Source organism: Rosa rugosa, chromosome 2 (genome assembly GCF_958449725.1).
Source record: "Rosa rugosa chromosome 2, drRosRugo1.1, whole genome shotgun sequence".
NCBI lineage: Eukaryota > Viridiplantae > Streptophyta > Magnoliopsida > Rosales > Rosaceae > Rosa > Rosa rugosa.
Window position 1 is genome coordinate 6,200,292 of NC_084821.1, and position 21,379 is coordinate 6,221,670.

The 21,379-nt window shown below is 41.0% G+C and overlaps 4 protein-coding genes across 5 annotated transcripts; 3 read left to right on the forward strand and 1 right to left on the reverse strand.

Moving 5' to 3' along the window:
* The first annotated feature begins 3,466 nt into the window (after positions 1-3,466).
* Positions 3,467-4,675, forward strand: LOC133730235 (F-box/kelch-repeat protein At3g06240-like). The gene has a single exon (XM_062157862.1). The coding sequence runs from the start codon at positions 3,467-3,469 to the stop codon at positions 4,673-4,675; it is 1,209 nt and encodes a 402-aa protein (XP_062013846.1).
* A 570-nt stretch (positions 4,676-5,245) lies between these two features.
* On the reverse strand, positions 5,246-7,975 carry LOC133731896 (uncharacterized). Of its 2 annotated transcripts, none has more exons than XM_062159340.1 (6): positions 7,646-7,975; positions 6,998-7,345; positions 6,682-6,863; positions 6,282-6,428; positions 5,776-6,000; positions 5,246-5,663 (listed from the first exon to the last, which is right to left on the reverse strand). In XM_062159340.1, the coding sequence occupies exons 1-6, from the start codon at positions 7,904-7,906 to the stop codon at positions 5,420-5,422; spliced, it is 1,407 nt and encodes a 468-aa protein (XP_062015324.1). In that variant the 5' UTR covers positions 7,907-7,975; the 3' UTR covers positions 5,246-5,419. The 2 variants fall into 2 exon arrangements, with proteins under 2 accessions (XP_062015324.1, XP_062015323.1); XM_062159339.1 differs by having other exon boundaries at positions 6,682-6,872; positions 7,646-7,974.
* A 4,696-nt stretch (positions 7,976-12,671) lies between these two features.
* Positions 12,672-15,679, forward strand: LOC133734291 (ABC transporter G family member 26). Its single transcript, XM_062161915.1, has 9 exons — positions 12,672-12,881; positions 12,970-13,253; positions 13,340-13,495; positions 13,586-13,769; positions 13,840-14,124; positions 14,208-14,492; positions 14,580-14,864; positions 14,955-15,062; positions 15,206-15,679. Exons 1-9 carry the CDS (start codon positions 12,672-12,674, stop codon positions 15,473-15,475), a joined length of 2,067 nt encoding a protein of 688 aa, XP_062017899.1. The 3' UTR covers positions 15,476-15,679.
* Positions 15,680-17,401: 1,722 nt separating this feature from the next.
* On the forward strand, positions 17,402-20,433 carry LOC133731587 (uncharacterized). The gene is made up of 2 exons (XM_062158959.1): positions 17,402-19,602; positions 20,051-20,433. The coding sequence occupies exons 1-2, from the start codon at positions 17,758-17,760 to the stop codon at positions 20,147-20,149; spliced, it is 1,944 nt and encodes a 647-aa protein (XP_062014943.1). The 5' UTR covers positions 17,402-17,757; the 3' UTR covers positions 20,150-20,433.
* The last annotated feature ends 946 nt before the right edge of the window (positions 20,434-21,379 follow it).

The window sequence follows — 21,379 nt, forward strand, 5'->3', positions numbered from 1 at the left end:
GTGTGTCTGGCTCAAACTCTAGGATACTTGACCTAGTGGTAATATGGTTTAATTAGAAAGATCTAGATATTCCTATTCAATGTATGATTACATTTCCTTGTATGATTCGGATTCTATGCATTGTAATCCTCTATATAAAGAGGCCCCTATTATTAATGAAAGGATACAGCAATTCTCTCTCAAATATCATTTCCCTAAAACACATTGTAATATTTTAACCTAATGATAGACATAAAAAAATAAAATAAAATAAAATTTGTCCATTCAGAAAATTCTACAATATGTGATAACAAAATTATAAAAATTCTATAATATTACTATAGAACACACATATAATCATCATTTTTAAGGTTTTGTTATATAAACGAGAATCAATTTTAAAAATCAGACCTAGCCGTCTCTCTGTGCTAGGGTTTCCTCGAGGATCTCTATTCGACAAAAACTATCCTCACTCACCATCCCTATGGCTGCCATGGGGGAGGGCTCAGATGCGGCATTGATCAATCACGACTCTACAAGGGGTCTCGCTTGGATTTGCAGGGCTTGAGGCTCTCAGAGTAGATCGCCGGTATATGGTGGGCCGATTACTTGGCCCCAAGGCCATGTTTCCTGGCTTCAAGGGTACAATCTCCACTATCTGGAGGATTAGATCAGGACTGACGATTCAGGATGTAGGTGATCGCTTTGTCTTTCAATTTGATCGTGTCGCTGATCGTAATAAGATCTTGCATGGAGGCCCGTGGTTCTATCGGAATACTATGCTAGTTTTGGGTGAGTATGATGGTGTCGGATCGGTGGCAGAGGTTCCCCTGAATTCATTGGAGACCTGGGTTGTGATCAAAGGATTACAGCTGGTTCTACGTAATAAAAAGGCTCTAGGGTTGGTTGGGTCGACCTTGGGTCGTGTGATCAGATTGGATCAGACAGCCCTCAACAAGAAGGAGGAGGAACAACACATCCGGATTGTCCTAGATGTTCGGCATCGAGTTAGGGTTTGGAAGGTTTTTGAATTCTCACTGGTAGTGGTGCCGGAGCTGATGATGGTTTATGAGAAAATTAAGGGTTTCTGTTGGAGCTGTGGCTTGTTTATCCATGATGCTGCTGGTTGTGATGGGCTGCTAGTGAAGGAGAAAGAGGATATCCTAGATGAGGCACCGGCGGCAGCTTTGGCCGGTCTTACTTTGTCTTCAGCTCTGCATGGTCCTAGGACGGAGGGTGCTGGTATGCAGCCGAGCAGTAGAACTGAGATGGATGCGATGATCACTCCAATGGGGAACAAGATGTCTCCAAGAAGGGTGGATGCTGCAATTGTGGAAGTCCAAGGGTTCAAGAAGCCCATGCATCGCTGAACTCCAACAACCATGGAGCTTTGAATCAGAATGAGTCGGCATTTGCAGGCTTTGACATGTCAGAATTTCTGAAGAGCTGGGCTATGTAGGCTAATGCTAGCAAAGCTTAAGGGATTATATCTGGGGACCATTGGCAGTGATTCGACCTTTGTTTTCATGTGGCAGCACCGATGTCATGGTTATGAAACCTACTTAGGTGCAACCATTGCTAGGGTCTAAAAGGAAGGCTGTGGAAATCCTCGGTCGGGTTGGAAAGAGGTATGTTTCTCCCTCTGAACCTCTTCTTCGTGTTGATGATGGTATACAGTTGGTACTCCAACACAAGAATGGTAAATTGGTGGTCTCTCCAAGGAAGAAGAAATTGGGGCGACCTAAAGGGAGCAAAAATAGTGAGCCTTGATGTTTCGGGTTCAGCTAAGATGGATGAGCTTCCACAGGATGGTGGTGGGGAGGAGGGTGCTACGGCATCTTCTTCTACCAGTAATATTTAAATTTAGTCTTGGGTCGCAAAATCTTCTGCTTGGTTGAAATAATTATTTAAAAAGCTTCTAAGTAGTTAGGTTTTGTTAGAATAATGATGAGTTGATTTCCTAAAAGGTGGGTGTACTCTGGATTGTGGAGTTTTCTATTTGCTTAGAACAGGTTCTCTGTAAGTCCTAAATGACGACTCTTTATTGACGACTCTTTATTGACGACTCCATGGTGGTGTGTCGTTTGGTACTGCTTGCTGAATTATAAAATCGGGTTGATCTTTTTGAATTCAAAAGAATCCACTTTACTCTAGTATATATGAAACTTATTTACCTTAATAATGACTTTTTCTTAATTATGACATGAATTGTCGAAGTAATAATTAATGTGTCCTCAAATGATAAAATATTAAACAAATCATTGCATGTATAAAAATGTTACCATGTTACGGCCGTATGCAAATCTTTCCCTTGAGGGAAGCTTATTTACCTTGCAAGGTGGTTCGAGTCATAAGATATTCTTCTTCCTTTCTGGCTGGCCAATAACATCGAGCTTGAGCTGGGTGAACTTACCCTTAGCTCTGCCCCTGCTTCGTCCTCTGGTATTACCACGTGGATCCCACTTCGTCCCGTCCCTTTGAATATATTCTCAATCTCCCCCGTCTTATTATTGTATCGAATGGAAGATAAAACAACCTCATAGTATCACTAATCGACCGCCACCAACGGACTTCCGATGTTTGGGATTCATCAATGATGCTTACACCGTTAATGTAGATTGTGAAGAGTCTGAAATATGGATCCATGAACATGGAATTTGTTTCAATTTGAGCACACAGAGCGAATCCTTTGTTCTCCCATTTGAAATTTTGAGGAAACTCAATTCCTATGTTGTATACTTGAAATCATGTGCTAATGACATCCTTAGGCCAATGAAACCTTTGAAAACCCATTTGGGAGATGAACCACTCGGAAATTTCACAATTTCTGGGAAATCTAACTTGAAATTTTGATTGTCATAAAAAAAAAAAAACAAAAAACAAAAAACTTGAAATTTTGATTGCCGACAAAAGAGAAACAGAATGGAAGTAAAGGATTTAATCATTTATATCTAAAATTTTAAATTATGTTCGAAAATGAAAGTTGTAGAAAAAATAATGAAAATTGGTTGAAAATTTATAATGTTATAGGCCCTTTAGAATTAGCTGAAGTGGCGCGGAAAAGTGCCGGGCGAGGAAGCTACCAAGGGCCCAACTATAGACTTCGAGGAAAAAGTCAAAAACATTTGCATCGAATTTGGGTCGGGTTCGTGTATAAGTCTCCGGTGCAAGAAGAGGTCCCAACCAAAACACCTCTGGGATCCAAACCCGCTTTCCTCTTCACCTCCATTACAGAGCTTTTGGAATCTCAGATTCATTCCTTGGCACACATCTGAGCTCTCTCTGGGTAAATTTCTCTTTACTCATTTGTTTCAGATTCTGTACAAATTTGGTTACTTTTGGTCTCATAGATAAATCAACACGAAGCAAAACAATCCAATCTCCATTATAGAGAAACCAAACCAGGGAGGGTAGTGTTTCTGTGTTTCTGGGTCTAAGTCTAGAAGTCGGAAAACCTTAGTTGATTGTAATCTCTACAAGTCAATCAATGTCTAGCTGCGTCGTGGATCTCCCTGAAGATATTATAGTCAAGATTCTGTGCCGTCTGCCGGTCAAGTCTTTGATCCGGTTCACTTGTGTCTCGAAACGGTGGCGTTCTATGATCATTTCCGATCATCAGTTTGGAAAATCCCACCACCAACTTGCTTCTCAGCAGAGAACCCTCCGTAGAAAAGTCCTCCTCACTACCTACCCTAAACTCAGAGATCCAGGTCCAATTTCCCTTGCTCGTTCCGGTGGCTTTCCGAAGTTACCCCCTCGATTTCAATCGTTAGAGGATAACTTTTCAGTCAAAAATTTTACCATCCCATGTGAGAAGAGTGAGGATATAATAGTAATGGGCTCCTGCAATGGTTTGGCACTTCTAGGCCAAAGCAATCGTTGTTATTTGAAAAACTTGTCTATCTGGAACCTGTCTACTGGATTCTTCCGCAACCTGCCTAGTCCAAGTTTCCCGGAGAGGTCAGTACAATCAGTCGGTAATGAGTACCAGTTCTCTGTAAATTATGGTTTTGGTCATGTGTCCACCATCGACGACTACAAACTTGTTTTCATAATACCTGCCCTCTGTGATCTGCCGGAAGTCCATGTCTTCTCTATGAGAGCCAACATTTGGAAAGTTATTACAGCTCCTTACTCGTCATGGCCGAGATGGCGTGGTGGACAGGGGACACTTTCAAATGAAGCAATTCACTGGGTCATCCGCTGCAAAAATGAGAGTGTTATCTATGCGTTTGATTTGGCAGAGGAGGGATTTCGGCAAGTGCCATTGCCGCCTGTTTTGTGGCAAGATGAAGATGACAAGACTTCCACCGAGATAACAACTCTGGTTCATTTAGGAGGATCCCTTTGCATCTTGTCGCGAAAGCATTATTATCCCGGGAAAGGTGAAGTTTGGGCGATGACAGAGTATGGGGTGCCTGAATCTTGGGTTAAACTCTTTCAATTTGATGTACGCGATCTCCCAGATTTCTTTTCTAGAGTATACGGTCCATGGGATATGTGTTTCATTACAGAAAGCAATATAATCATGTTAAGACGGGATAATGAGTTGTTTTGGTTTGAACGCCGTAATGAAGAGAAACTGATCTGCAGTGGACAGTATAGGATTGAGGAGGTACAACCTGAGGTGCCCGAGTGTTTGTTTTATTTTCACGCAATCGGATATGATGAAACTCTAGTTTCTGTAGCTGAATGATTATGGTGAATCATTGGGACATGAAGACCCTAAAACTAAGAAACAGAAGTGAAGAGGGATTGCTATTTGCATTCAGATGCTGCTTGGTTTATTTTATAACTATTGTAATTTGAATTCTCCACCTTTGATGTTAGTTGAGTTGATTTAATCCTTGAGTGTTTATTTGTAACTGAGCGGAAACTATGAGTATGATCTTTTATGGTTAGAGTCTAACTTTGTGTGTTTGCTCTACTATGCTGATGCTTGGTAAGCACAATAATACAAGTGGTAGTAAGAACATACTAACAATTCCTTTGATTTCTTCGTTGTAAATAAGATCATTAGCTACGATCTGATCAGCATATTGTAATTTTACTAACTATGAGCGGCCCTATGTACGGTCAAAAATCTCACTTTTCTCATACAAAAGGAAAGCCAACGACTAATGTTTTCATGCAATGGCTTGGTATTTCTAGACGAATCAGTTTGAGACCTGGGTAACGAATCAGTTTGAGACCTGGGTGATGGAGGACAGGATACCTCCCACAGCTCTGGCTTCTATAGGAATGGCAATGAGGCAACACATCTTGATGCAAATCATCAAACTAGAACGGGGACTTTGAAAATAGAATGTATATGTATACAAAGAAACTTTGAGAAGGAATATGCCAAGCGGATACAAATTTTGCTGTGTATAAATGCAATATGGAGAACGTTTATAGCTGAAATAATGTATATCCTCACTTGAAAGAATGATCTATAGTTTTATTTATCCTCGAGAGATTTCTCTAGGTACTCATTCTCCCTCCTAATGACCTCAAGATCTGCTTGTAGTTTGTTTGCATTTAAACTCCGTGAAGCCATGGCTGCTAGCTTCTTTTCATGTTCAGTCGCTTCTCGACGTAATCTATCAGTTGCCAGGATTTTCTCACGAATTTGTTCAAAGCTCTCGTGGATGCTAGTGAGGAGCCTATAAGCCTGCCTCCCCACTGCATCTTTCTTTGCTTCCCTGAAAATATTGGAGTTTGAATGAGAAAAGGTGCATCAAGAATGTATACCAAGATTATACCTATTTTGTTCTAGTTTCAAGGCACAAAAAGTTTGTAGGTGAAATTTTGTACCTGAAAACAAGCTCATCTACAACAGCATATGTCCGATGGAGGCGTTCTTGAATAGAATTACTCTCTAACTGAAGCTCCCTGGTGTCCTTTAAAATCTGCTCTATGTCAGCTTCTTGCTTCCGACTATTTTTTGTGATCTCTTTGACCCTTTCAATATAAGATCTCCTTGATGTCAGTTTGGGCTGCTTCTCTAGATCCATAGTAAGTTGAGAAAGTTCCTCCTCCCTACAGAATCATAATATATATCACCAGTAAGTAGGCAACAGAAGTTATGTAACTAATTAGTGAGAGAAAGAAACAAGTCAACCTATAGCATAGTTTTTGGGCAATCTTTTGTGCAGAGTAAAATGGTTTAACTTTTTTATCCATTTTTACCTTCATCAAGAAATATGTTCTTTTCTAAAGTTGAAAGTCCCAAGCTAAACAATGAATCACAGAAATTTTGAAGATGGAAGGACCAGAGATAACATGATCCAGCAACATTGATTTCATTTCCAAAGACATACCTTTTTCGAATTGAAGCTAACATGGATTCCTTTTCCACTTCAAGCTGTTTCAGCTTTTGGAGTTTTTTCTGAGCATCTGGGTTATCTGCAGACAGAGTCTCCTGAAGAGTTCTCCTCTTCTCTTCCAAAGGCCTTCTGACAACTTCCCTGTGAAAAATTACTGTTAGGAAATGAAAATTGAAATAAACAATAGCATATAGAGTGATACATATATGTGCACATGTGTGCTGGCAAAATGTTCTTACACTTTATAAGTTATATTTCTTGTGGATGCTGTACGTTCTAAAAGTGCCTGTGCATAATTAGAAAGGGATCCATACAAAGATGTACTTGACAAGTGCAATACAATATCTTTGTTATGAAAATTTTGATAAAAATTGAATAAAGATCTACAACTTACTGCTGTGACTTCAATTCTCCTAGGTGTTGCCTTTGAGCACCCACTTGCTGATTAAGTTTCTCGAGGTAAAATTCAGCGGGATGATCGACATCAAATGCTATATCTACTGCTTCTTTTAACAATTCCAACTCTTCTTCAAGGTGCTTCAATTCTGAAGTCTTTGCCATCACCTCCTCCTCGAGCTGTTTCTCCTGAGGTTTGATTATTTTACTTCTATATCTTATGCAGTAAAAGAATAAACATCAAGAAGAAAGAGCGCCAATGAAAATTTGCCTCTGTCGAATGAACATTGGAAAGCTATATCAAATGAACATACCTCTGACGAATGAAGATCATCAGGTCTGCTGGATACGTTGTCAATACTCATTTCATCCAATCTTTGCAGCATATGATTAGCATCACAACCAACAGAGGCATCTTCACCCTCGATATTCAATACTTCAGGCTCTTCACCATTCAATGTGAATTCATCCCATTTCGGTCCAAGTCTTTCATCACCGCTTCTGTGGTTTCCCAAATCGCTTTCAAAGCTATCTTCTTTCACTCTCCCCATATCCTCAACACCCTTGAGACCACCCCTGCTTCCACTCCCGGACAACTCCGAAAGCCTCTCCACCAAGAACCTTACCAACTTACACGAGTCCTCTTCAGATGGATACAAGAACTGCCTAAGCAACACATATAGTCTGTTTCTAAGCATAATTCCAGGACAGCAAAACTAGAATTCAAACCAAAATAAAGCACACACAACTCATAAACTTAATCGCAATCTCGACATAAAATTCGAGCAATGCAGCCATCCCTACGGATCAAGAACTTCAAAAAGCTCACTCCTTCGAAACTAAATTACCTAAATTTAGCTTAAGATCTGATTCATCTACCTGTTACGTGATTTCGCATACTCTGTAATTCAAAAACACAATCGAATTCAATAAATTCCAAGTCAATTTCTTCGATTCTGTACCTTGTGGAAGCTCACGTCGCCGGGGTAGCCGAGGCTGTTGATCCCGGAAGCCATGTCCATACAGACGTTGAACTGGTCGGCGACGGAGGAATCGGGGAGCGAGGTCGGAAACGACGACGTTTGGGCGATGAGGTTGAGGGACTGGCCGCAGATCGAGACCAAAGTGGCCGGCGTGAGGTCTCGGACGGACGACACGTCGTAGGGGACCCGAACGCCGGAGTTCTTGAGCGAGTTCAGCAGTATTTCCGGCGAGTGTTCCATTTGGGATTTTTCTGGACAAGAAGAAGAGTATGTATTGGCTGTGTGTTGGACTGGCTTTTGTATTGTCTAAGCATTGGTCTCTTTCCGTTTTAACCGAAGAACACAATCCGACGTCGTTTTCAAAGCATATTTATGCTATTTTTCTTCTATGTTTAAATTTTTTTTGTTTCAAATCTTTTTATTTATTTATAATAAATAGAGATACCTAATCGTCACAACTCATAAATAGAGAAAAAATTGTTCGGAGGAAATTACTATACATCATCAAATATGATTGAGATAAGGGTAGAAAACTCTAGTTTAGCTGTCATAAATCTTCATTTTCATCACACGTTTAGAAAGAAGATTATGCAGATAGTCTTGTTTTTCTTATCCTGGAAAATAGCATTCATTTATACTTGGAAATATGTTTTATTGGTTCGGTTGCTAGTATTACGTTGAGAGAGAAATACATGAATAATAGATGATTGCCTTGTTTTCTCCAATATTGTTTAACCATAGAAAGTCTTGTAAATATGTTTGTCCAAGTGACCTAGACTTTGCTTTGAGCAAATAAGACGATAACTATATCATTTCAACAAAAATCAATAGATAAACTATCTACTTATTGATTGAATTTCAATCCAACCGAGTTCTTGATAAATTAATTTAAGGATTAAATACTTGTTACTACTCAAACTTTTGCCTGAAAAACAGTTTAGTCCCTCGCCTTTCAAATTAAATTGGATAGTCCTTATTCTCTCTAATTCTCATATAACAAGTCCAAAATGATCCGAAATGACTATTATGCCCCTCATTTTCTATTTTTATTATTATTTTAATTTTTTTCTCTATTTTTTTTAATTTTTCTCCCCTTTTTATATACTCTCTCTCTCTCCCTCGTCCTCTCTTCTTCTTCTCTTCCTCTGCCATCACTGGGCGTGCCAAAATGTTTGGCTCCAATTTTGCTGCAGCTGGTCAACAGTCTCTTTTCTTGCGCGGGCGTGCCAGCACCGTTCGGGTGCGGTCGTCGGGGGTGTCCCTTGACCTGACTTCTTTTCAAGCGATTGTAGACGAGGAGAGCACCAACCTCGTCATGGAGATTCTTTCTGCCTCGTGGTGAGGACTTTGCTGAAGTTTCTTCTTGTTAACACAATCGATACTCAATATTGTAGATCGAGCAGAGCGACATCACCGGGAAATGTTGAGATCTTGCTAAAGCGTGACTTTAGCTTGGCTGGGTTGCTAGGGCGTTACCCTTGCTTGGCTGGTTCTGTAACCGTTGTGGTCGCGGCACTACCGTCGGCTCCCGAGGAGACTAGGACCGAAGTACGTTGACAGAGGGTTTGGTGGCACTGAAAGTCGGCTTCTGAGAAGACTAGGACTAGGAGTGTGATCACCGCTAAGAGAAAGAGAAGGAGAGGAGTTGCTCTTAGAAAGGTTTGCTCTAGAGAGAACTTAGATCATCTTAGAGATGTTGTTGTTGTATGTGAATGTGTGTTTTAGAATGAGAGGAGAAGGTGTTTATATAGGGAAGAAAAAGAAGAGTGAAATGATGAGTGGAAGAAAAATAATGAAAGTAGATCTAAGTTCACTTGTAAAATATGGAAAAGATAGAGAAAAGATGAAATGAAAGCAAAGCATGAAGGTGCAGCAACATGGAAGTGGTGATGATCTATTAAAGAGATTGTAGAAGAAAAATATATCCAAGGAAAAAGAGAAAAGCATCTAGCTTTCTTCATGTGGGTAGGAAACATGAACATGTGAATATTGAGCTGGTTTTAGGTCAGTTTCTGCCCCTTTATTCCTTCAATTATTTCTCCAACAAGACTTCATTATATGCCTTCGACTTCTTCATATGAAATGTTCAACTATGAGTGTAGATCATCCTGACAAATTTTCAGATTTTTATTCCATGTGGTTGGGCCGAAAATGCTGCTGGACCTCTTACAGGTCCAGTTTTCCAGTTTTGCTTCTGTAGAAAATTGGGCTGATTGTTTGAAGGCCTTCCACTCAAAAAAAGCTCTTGCACTCTTCATAAGAAATGATCCTTGGGCTGTCTAGAATGGATCTGGAAAGTTTCAGCTCATTTCAAGTTCATTTGGTCAGTCTGCCGCCCCTCCTTCCTTGTTTAGCTCGGTTTCTCCTAGCCGAAGTAGGAAAATGTGCTAAAGTTGACTTTTCATGTTTCCATGCTTCCATAGTAGGCTTTATTTTGCCTCTAAATATATATTTCGAACTTGTCGACAATATATAGCTTGAGCCACTGACATTGGCTCAATTTCTCCAAGACACGCCTTGTTAGGCCAAAATGCTTATTTTGGGTCCAAACATTGCCCCCCAGACCTCGAAGTCAAAGGTCTTCGTCTTGACTGAAGAGGTCTTGAATCAGCACTCCTCTTATAATGTCGTTGCTCCAAAGTCGTTGTTCCAAAGCCACTTGTATTGGCTTGACTGTTTCCATATAGGCCTCTAAATAGGCCATAAAGCTTGAATGCCACTACTGAATTGCCTTTGGCATGAACTGACGCTTCCTTTGCCAACTTTATTGCCCCCCATGGATCTAGCGAAACTTGGGCAGGTTGTAGGCAATCAAAACTTTAGCGTGCCCCCCATGCGAAGGAGACTGCTTTTGATCGCGAATGAGGATCCTTCTCTTCCTTGGTGGTAGCTTCGCCATGTGTATAGCAACAAGTATCTGCCTTGTTTGCTGGCTCTCTGTTGATTTTCTCAAATGTAGGTGTTGGAGCCGCTTTCCTGGCTAGATCAAGGCCTATAGTACTTGGCGAAATAAGATGCAAAATAGAAAACTGTTTGCTTTCATTTAATCCTTCGCGAGTCTTATGCCAAAGAGGATGATTGGATCATGGCTATCGTCATCATGACGTGTGACCAATTGAAACCACCATATTTTGCTGCAACTTTAGCATCTAAAACCGCATCGGTTTTAATCATGTTTTATTTAAAAAACATCAGGCCACTATGCTGGCCCTGCGGTGGTAGGAAAAGGTGGAATATCTTCACTGTCGCCTTAGATGCGATTCTCAAGATGGAATAATGACTCATTAATTATCAACTAGGGTCACTCACTGGCCCAGCTAATAAATTAATCTCCAAACATATTTGAGCTATAAATCAAAGCGTATTGGAGAAGTATCTTCACTGTCGCCTTAGATGCGATTCTCAAGATGGAATAATGACTCATTAATTATCAACTAGGGCCACTCACTGGCCCAGCTAATAAATTAATCTCCAAACATATTTGAGCTATAAATCAAAGCGTATTGGAGAAGTCCAAACAACCGGAGACCACCACTTCCGGCCACCATCTCACCACAATGGGCCAGGTCCTCTTGAGCTTCTTCCTGTCAGCCCGTGACAGTCTCTGGTGCGACCGCGCTTCCACTCCCTTCTGCCAACGCCTCGCTCACGAACTCCCCTCCGTCGTTGTCTCGGTCAACTACCGCCTCGCGCTGGAGCATCGATATCCGTGTCAGTACGACGACGGTTTCGACGTCCTCAAGTTCATCGACGACAGTCAAAGCAGCTTGTTCGAGGGCGTGAATCTCGGGCAGTGTTTTCTGGCCGGGGACAGCGCCGGCGGGAACATAGCGCACCACGTGGCGATCAGAGCGAGCGAGCACGAGTTTCGAGATCTGAAGGTGGTCGGGATCTTGGCGATTCAGCCGTTTTTCAGAGGAGAGGAGTGGACAGAATCGGAGACGAGACTGAAGAGTGTGCCGCTGGTGAACGTAGAGCGGACGGACTGGGTATGGAGGGCGTTTTTTGCCGGAGGGGTCCGCGCGGTGAGGGTGAGGCGGGCCTGGCCCATTGTGGTGAGATGGTGGCCGGAAGTGGTGGTCTCCGATGATGGCAGAGGAAGAGAAGAAGAAGAGAGGTCGAGGGAGAGAGAGAGACCGTGTGGCCAGGAGAGAGGGAGAGAGGGAGGGAGAGAGAGAGAGAGAGTATAAAAAAAAGGGGAGAAAAATTAAAAAAATAGAGAAAAAAATTAAAATAATAATAAAAATAGAAAATGAGGGGCATAATAGTCATTTCGGATCATTTTGGACTTGTTATATGAGAATTAGAAAGAATAAGGACTATCCAGTTTAATTTGAAAGGCGAGGGACTAAACTGTTTTTCAGGCAAAAGTTTGAGGAGTAACAAGTATTTAATCCTTAATTTAAATACTAAGTTAAAATTCGATAGACTGTTAGTTTCTAATTAGGAAATAAAAATTAAGATTTTTATTGAGAAAAAAATTTAAAGATTTAGAGACATTACAGCATTAGAGCTATGTGGTTTACCATATGCTATTATGCATTAGATTTGTCCAATTTTGTGGTGTATGTTTGTGGAAGTAGATCCTCAATGGCTTCATGACTGAATTAATCAAGACCTACTTGTAAGATCTAACTAATTATTTTGCTTCATGTTTATTGATCTATGTGAAAGGTAGTGACATATATGTCCATATTTTGACTAGTTATTTTGGCTTAGGGTAACAGAGGCCTAAGAATGGAATGAGCTCCCATAGGGTGCCATAAAAGTGCTAATACCTAGTCATGTCCTTGGCATGTTTACCAAGCAAGTCAATTTGGTTTGGAATAAAGAGCAGCAGCTGAAAACAAGCTTTTCATTAAGCCCAAAACTAGGCATTGAAAGCATGTGGCTCACCAAACAACACCCTGCCTCAAAACTATATATGCAGGCTTTGGTTTGTTACAGTTGATTCATCCCCATTAAAACACTTCCAGCTTCTAACTAGCTAAGCTGGTCAAAGAAGATGGAAACTAGAAAACAGGATGAAATTGGGGAGGACATGTCATTGTCACCACCAACAATTGGGTCTATGCAAATTGCAGGGGGCAGTAGCTTTGGCCACAACATAGACTTCATGTCTCAAGCTTATGTTAGAAATAGGTACTCTGAGATAGATATAGAAGATGAGACTTCCATTGCCAACAAAGATGGCCCTCTTCCCATTTTTCTCAAGGTATATAAAATGGCTCTTTATCTAAATTAGCAGCTTTATTATGACATGTTTTCTATTTGCTTATGATCTTCATGTGCATGTTGTGCAGTTTGAAGATGTGGAGTTTAAGGTAAGAAACAGCAAAGCTTCTAGCAACATGGTGAAGGCAATGGTATCAAAAGTAGCGTCGCAGCTGCACATAGAAAGTAATTACAAGCAGATATTGAAGGGGATAACAGGAAGCATTGGACCGGGTGAAATTCTTGCCTTGATGGGTCCTTCTGGTAGTGGGAAGACAACATTATTGAAAGTGATAGGAGGAAGATTACTAGACAATGTCAAAGGCAAAGTAACGTATAATGACATTCCATATAATCCAGTTCTCAAGAGGAGGTTAGCTTACCCTATGTTTGTTACGTTGCAGTTGATGTGGTAGTGTTTGTACTAGTTAATAAACTCTTTTTTTTTCACCTGAATAGGATTGGATTTGTGACACAAGATGATGTGCTGTTCCCACAATTAACAGTGGAAGAAACCTTGGTTTTCTCTGCATTTTTACGGCTTCCAGGCAGCATGAGCCGACAAGAAAAGTATGCAAGAGTGGAGACGATTATGAAGGAGCTTGGTCTCGAAAGGTACATATGTACAATGTACTGAGGAGTATATTCAGAGTGTTTTATTTCAAGTAAACTTTGCTAAATTATCTGTCATGCATGTAACCGTAGATGTCGTCACACAAGAATAGGGGGAGGATTTGTCAAAGGGATATCAGGAGGAGAAAGGAAAAGAACCAGTATCGGTTATGAAATTCTTGTAGATCCTTCATTGTTGTTGCTTGATGAACCAACTTCAGGCCTTGATTCTACCTCAGCCAATAGGCTCCTTATGATTCTTCAAGGACTTGCTAAGGTAAGATAGCTAACATTTCAAATCATATAGTGAAGAAGTGCTAACAAAATCAAAGTTTCATGGTCTACAGGGTGGAAGAACAATAATCACAACTATTCACCAGCCGTCAAGCAGAATGTTTCATATGTTTGACAAACTTTTGCTGATAGCAGAAGGATACCCGGTGTACTATGGAAAGGCCGGAGAGTCTTTGGAGTATTTTTCGGCTTTGAGATTCGTACCGCAAATACCTATGAACCCTGCAGAGTTTTTGCTTGATTTAGCCACTGGACAAATTAATGACATTAGCTTTCCGCAAGATCTACTATTACCTCAAGGGCAAGGAACACTAGACTCTGAGAAGGCTGTGATCAAAGTAAGACTACTAGTTCAAATTTAGAGTACTACCTAAACTCTTTGTATAGTATTGTTCTCAGCATCTGCTTTACATTATGTTAGTACCTACAACTCAAGTACAAAAGCCAGCTGGAGACTAAGGAAAAGGAAGAGAATCATCGAGGGAGAAAGGCACCCGAACATCTTCGACTAGCTGTTCAGGTTAAGAAAGATTGGACAATCTCTTGGGGTGAACAGTTCATGATATTGTTCAAGAGAACATTTAGAGAAAGGTGCAGGGACTATTTTGATAAGCTAAGATTGGTTCAAGCGGTTGGAGTTGCTATCTTATTGGGACTTCTTTGGTGGAAATCAAAGACTGACACTGAGGCTCATCTCCGAGATCAGGTAAAATTTCTTAGACCGTGATTACGAAAAAAATGAAAAAAAAAATTACTATAGAAACATCCTATAATATGTGTCCTCTTTATGCAGGTTGGCTTAATGTTCTACATCTGCATTTTCTGGACATCTTCATCAATTTTTGGAGCAGTATACGTGTTTCCATTTGAACAAATCTTCCTGGTCAAAGAAAGGAAAGCAGACATGTATCGATTGAGTGTGTACTATGTGTGCAGCACTCTCTGTGATATGATAGCACATGTATTCTACCCCACATTTTTCATGTTGATTCTTTACTTCATGGCTGGATTCAAGAACACAGTTCCTTGCTTCTTCCTCACATTGTTTGCCATTTTATTGGTAGCTATCACAAGCCAAGTAAGTCGACACAATTCCAACACATTTAAAAGAAATTTCGATCTGATGGTTTAACTAAAAGTTAATACATTTCCCTCTTTTCCTAATTAGGGAGCAGGAGAGCTTTTTGGAGCTCTAATTTTAAGTATTAAAAGGGCTGGAATGGTTGCCTCATTGATACTAATGCTGTTTCTTCTAACTGGAGGCTATTATGTACAGGTAACTAGAACTGCTAGACCGACTTTATAGTACTAGTACTGCTATACAGCAACCAATCTATTCCAGTCCAATCCAATTTGTAGCGCGCATTAGTTGTACTTAGTTGCTTTCCTAACTGATACAGAATGTTGTTTTGGTTGCAGCACATACCAAAATTCATGCAGTGGTTGAAGTACTTATCGTTTATGTGGTACGGCTTCAGGCTTCTACTCAAAGTCCAGTATTCTGGAGATGACTTGTACGAGTGTGAGAGCATAGGAGGGTGCAGACCTCTGCAGAGTTCACCAACATTTGAGATGGTGAACTTGGATGGTGGCATGAAAGAAGTCTGGGTTTTGCTGGCAATGGCTATATGTTACAGAATCTGTGCTTACTTTTGCCTTCGGAAGAGAATTAGCGTAAGCAATATGTGAATGTAAATTCCATTAAAGTATGCATATGAACGCTCTATGTTTTCCAATATCAGATTTTGGAGGAACTTCTGGCATTGGTGAAGCTTGTAATTTGTCCAAGTAGTACGAATGTGTGCTCCACAAGTGTCTTCCAAATTCATGTACATGAATTTATGAATAAGAAATAAAGCCATATGTATTTCTGTGTACATGAATCCATGACTATGACGTTATGATGAGGATAATGTTAAGCTTCTTATCATTAGCTTTCGTAAGCCGATCATATGATTTTTCCAATTTTTATTTTTATTTTTTTATGTTTGAATTATTTGTGTGTGCGTAAATGACGTAGAAGTCTAAACAGATATGGTGAGCCAATATCAATCAATTTGGATTGTACATGTTTCAAATGAGTTCGGGTACTTTCCATGAAATTAATACTCTTGTCTAAATTAGTTTGGATTAGCTTGTCTAAACTCTTCTTAATCTTTTATTTTATGCTGTTCATTTTTTAAATCACCCTTTAAAGATTATCATTACAAATGAGCAACTGAAACAAATACGGTGAGAATATTAAATTTTACCCAATATTATATATTTGTTTAACACAATTAAATAAACAAATGATCTCCAATTTGATTTATTTTTTGTAGAGGTAATCTTAAAGTGTGATTTAGAGGATGAGTAATTTTGACTATATAACTCTCTTAATTATGATCAATTTCAATCAATTACCCAAAAAAAGACCGAAAGGTTTCGCGAGCAGTGCGGCAGCGTCTCTCGTGGCTCCGATCTGCAGCAGGGCGCTCCGGTGTCGTTTTTCCAGACAAAGGAGGACGAGACTCGTTTCTCGGGTGAGACGGTGGTGTGACGAGTCCGGTTTCGGACGGATTTCCTGCGTAAGCAGTTTTCCATTCGGAGCGAATCGGCGCCGATCTTTTGGGCGGAAGGCATGCGGCTTCGGACTTTGAAGTGGGTCTTGCTTTAGCGGCGGCGTCTCCTTCGTCGGCTTAGACCAAATCAGATATGTGCAGCGGCTTTGGGAGGGCAGTCGAGTCGAGGCTTGGAGGCAGATTTGATTGCCGGCGGGATTTGGTGAGCACCCACACCAGGCTTCGTCGTTTTCTTCCCATGGCGGAAGGGCAAGGTCGACCGCCGGAAGTGTTGGAAGGGCTGAGGCCGGTGTCGGAGTAGCAGTGGCTCCGGCGAGCCTACTAGGATTCCGGTGCTCTCCGATCCAAACTCAGAGTGAGGGTAGTGGGAGTTGGGCTGGGCTGTTGGGCTTAAGTCCACTTTCCCTCCTCTTTCTGATTTGGGCTGAAGTTGGGCGGGGCTTTTGGTGAGCTTGCTGTGGGTTGACTCAACATGATCCTATATCCAGGCTGTTCACTGCTTTGACAGGTGAAGGGCTACACCAAGAGGGTCTTAGGCCCTGAACTAATCAAGGCAGATGCGGAGATTTAGGGTTATGTCAGAATAATTTTAGTTGTTAGTTTCCTTTGGTTTTCAGTTTTTGCATTTCCTTTAGGGTTTTAGTCTGACGGCTTGTGCAGTCAGTTCGGTCTTTAGTTATTTATTCGGATTTAGTACTCTTCGAGAGCATGCATTGTAATATGAGGGGTGTTTGTACCCTTTAAGATTGATTGAGTGAGGTCGTATGATTTACCATCAATGGATTAGTCTTCCGTTGCCCTCAAAAAAAAAAATTTCAATCAATTACCCACTTAATTAGCCGCTAATTAGAATCAATTAACCTCTTGATTAGTCCCAAATCAGAATCAATTTCGGAGTTAATGGAACAAAATCACATTCAGGTAAAATTGCAACAAAGACAAGTGGCACATGACAGAACAAACAGGAAGAAGAAAACGAGTGGAAAAAAAGTGATTCCAGCCATTTGGTCACCGCGCAATCACGTCTTGCCGACTACATAAAAGACCCCCCTTCCAATTCGTCAAAGAAAGACTCGACTTTGTAAGATTGAAGAAAAAATCCTGCCAGAGCAGAATCACTGTTTCACACATCACCACCATCATCATCTTCTTCTTCCTCATTTATGGTCAATATTCCACAACATTTCAGCATCAACTGAACTATTCAGTTTCCCAATTGGGTCCACCCCCCATCTCTCTGTTTCTCTGTTCTGATTTCTTGCCAATTCAGCTCAACACCAAAAACCCAATAAACCCGATTCACTAAACCTCCCAAAGATTCAAACTTTCATATTCTCCCTCACTAAAGATTCAAACTTTCATACTCTCCCTCAATAAAGATTCAACCTTTAACATTTTCTGCATCAACCCATGTCGTTAGTTCCATATTCCGACCCGAATTCGGAGCCGGACTCATCCAACCCTGCATGGCAGGACATGTTCCGATCAGCTTCAAACCGGAAATCTACACCGGACCCTCACGCGCCGCCGTCGCCGGCTCCGGACCCGCCGAAACCGGCCGGCCCAGATCACAAAACCGGCCCAACCGGCGATCCCCAGGTACGGCTAGCCCTGTACATAACCATGGCGCATGCTGGTCTGGCCTTCACCATTTTTATATTCTATGCTGTGGGTAAGCTTTTAGAGGAGTACTTGAGGCCTATTCAGTGGGCTGTGTTGTGTTCAATTCCTTTGAGAGGTATACAGCAAGCCCTTGTGGGGTTTTGGTCTGAGCCATTGAGGCTTGGGCTGACTGAGACTGTTTTGGCTGTTCCTGTTGCGATTTTCCGGGTTTTTGTGGGTACCCTTGTGGAGGTTAGGGAGATTTGTTTGAGGGTGTTCCTCAGGAAGCCGAAATCGGAGCACCGGAGGAAGCACCAGAGTGAGTTTTCTAAGCTGTTGAGGTGGTTGGTGTCGTTTTGGATACTTATACTTGCTTATGAGAGGATTGGTGGTGTTGGGTCTTTGGGGATTGTTGGATTAGGCTTTGTTTTTAATGCTAAGGGTGTGGATTCGACAATGCGGACTGTGTCCTCTTTGAGGTGTAGTAGCTTTCGGCGCAGCCCCATTAGTGCTTATTTCACTAGGAGGGTGTTGATTAGGTTGAAGACCATTGTGGCAATTGGGTTGATTTTTGCTATGATTGTGGGGTTCTTGGTTGGTGTCACGTTTTTTTCGTATAAGATTGGAGTTGAGAGTAAGGACGCGGTGATTTCGTTGAAGTTGCATGTGGAAGAGAGTAATTATACTGAGAAGATGGGTATTAAGCAGTGGATGGATGAGAATGATGTTCCTGGAATGATGGATAGGTACAGTTCCAAGTTGTATGAGACAGTGTCTGAGCAGCTAGATAGTTTGGCAATGCAGTATAATATGACAGAATTTGCGACCGGGATTAAGCATTTTGCACTAAAACAGTCTGTTAATTCTTCCGAGCCTTCAAATGCTTTAGCTACCCCATCACCATACACAGAAAAGCTTGTGAGTTTGAGGAATCGGATCAGTAAAAGGGAATGGGGAAATATTTACACAGAGGTTCATGCAATTGTTAATGAATTAGTAATCACCAGGGAGGATTTGGTTGAGAAGGCAAAAGGGTTTGCCATGCGAGGAATGGATGTGTCACAGCGCGTGCTTGCCAGTAGTAGATCAGTTGTTGGAGGCAGTGCAAAAATTATGTTTTCCATTGGGAGTTCTATTGTGTCTGGAGCAGCTGAGGTCTTCAATTTTGTGTCTCAGTTGATGGTATTCTTCTGGGTATTGTATTATCTGATCACATCCGAGTCTGGGGGAGTGACTGAACAAGCAATGAGTATGGTTCCAATTTCAAAGTCTGCAAGGGTTAGATGTGTTGAAGTTCTTGATAATGCCATATCCGGTGTTCTTTTGGCGACAGCTGAGATTGCCATTTTTCAAGGATGTCTTACATGGCTTTTATTCAGACTATTTAAGATACACTTCTTGTACATGTCCACTGTTCTTGCCATCTTCAGCTCCGTGCTGCCAATATTCCCATCTTGGTTTGCAACTATTCCAGCAGCTCTTCAACTGCTGTTGGAAGGTAGATACATAGTAGCCATCATCTTGTCCAGTAGTCATCTTGTGCTTATGGATTATGGTTCATCTGAAATTCAGGAGGATATACCGGGTCATAGTGAATATCTCACAGGACTTAGCATCATTGGTGGAATGACATTGTTTCCATCTGCATTGGAGGTAAACTTTTTCACTCTTCTAGTTTCATCATTACATATACTGTTTTTTATACTCAACCCGATCTTTGTTTCATTTTATTTTTCTTTCCAAATCCATGTCCAATATGGAGGTATAGTGCTGATGCAGGTGCTTGTTCACATCAAATTAAGTTAATTGATCGAAGAGTTGAACTAGCTTCAGCTTTCAACTCATATATCTTAATCAGACTCATCATTTTCTTTGTATAATCAAAGCCTTGTTTACTGATTTTGAAGCTAAAAGGTTAAAAGAAACTTCATTGCTCCAGGAAGCACTTGGTCATATCACCTTGATTATTACATTCTTAAGCTAAATTTGTAACATCATCTAATGGCACGGAACATGATGCTATTCCATTCTGTTATAGTATACAGTGAATACTTGAATACCTTGATTTCATGACACAGTACTGATGCTCGTCCTTTCTCAGGGTGCAATTATGGGCCCGCTCATAACCACGGTTGTGATTGCTCTCAAGGATTTATACGTGGAATTTGTTCTGGATGAACCAAAGGATAAAGATGTGTAGAAAGCCTGTTATTATTCCCCAGCAGTTTTTATTTATTTATTTGCACCTGCAGCTTAATCTGACTGCAAGTGCATTATTCTTTACCAGTTGGTTTTTGAGTGCCCTCTCTCTACTCCCAAGGTATGCTAATTCCTTGTATCTTAATTAATATCATTTGAATCACTAGTGATTTATTTTTCCAATTTTTTCTGTATATCTAGAAGAGTGTAAGATCAGTTTGGTGGCTCTGTGTTTCCTATCAACACTTGATGTGCAATGAGAAATTTGTAGATTATTCTTGTCGTGTTCGGAACATGTGATACAAATTTATTTAGTTGTTGGCAGTAGTGGATTATTGATCAGATATACATTTATTGTCATGCCTTTGTAACTCTGTTTTACAAAACCGAGCGTTGCAGACAACTTCAACCAAAATTGTGTTATCCTCGGCCTGCTCTCAGCCCTCGTTGACTGCAGATATGCATTGTACTTCTAAAGCATATTCTTACAACAAAAAGGCACCATGCTTTTGTGCGTTACCAGATTCGTATTCTTGAGACCAACTGGTATTGTATTCGCGAAATTGGACGGTTGAGGATTCCTTTGGATAGGTGTTACAGAAGGAATCATATTCTTATCTGAAGAGGATTAGCGTGATCATGCATTATGTGGAAACTATAAATCACCATCATCTCTGTCCACAACCAAACTGCATGTGCTCAAATATGAGTAAACTTGAGACATCTCACAAATCACAAAAGCTATTGTATACAAGGAATGGTGGTCTCCTGATGGTAGGAAGACTGGAGGACTAGATAAAGAAAAAGGAAAGTTTGATACTTGGATTACAAATATAAATTCCCCTTGTCCAACTCGATTTATTAGTTCAGACTAAAACAAAGTTATTATTATTATTTTTTTTTTTTTTTTTATAAATGATTTATCGTTCTTTCAAGAAAGCGTCTCCGAGCTTCTCGGAGCGACTTTGGTTTCGAAACCTAGGTTTCGACTGGCGGCGACGTTCTTTCTTCAGGCAAGGCGGCGTCCGTGGAGCGTTGAGGTTAGGCGGCGGCGCGGAGCGGATCCTCAGCGTCGATCGTGGGTTGCGGCGAGAGGTTTCTGAATTGGAGGCCTCTCTGACCGTGTTTTTTCTGGGTTCGATCCAGCCCGTGAGCGTCCTACGGTGTCGGCGTGGAGACGGTGGCTTGCGGACGACTTCGATCTCCCTGGTTTCGGCTGTTGTCAGGTGCT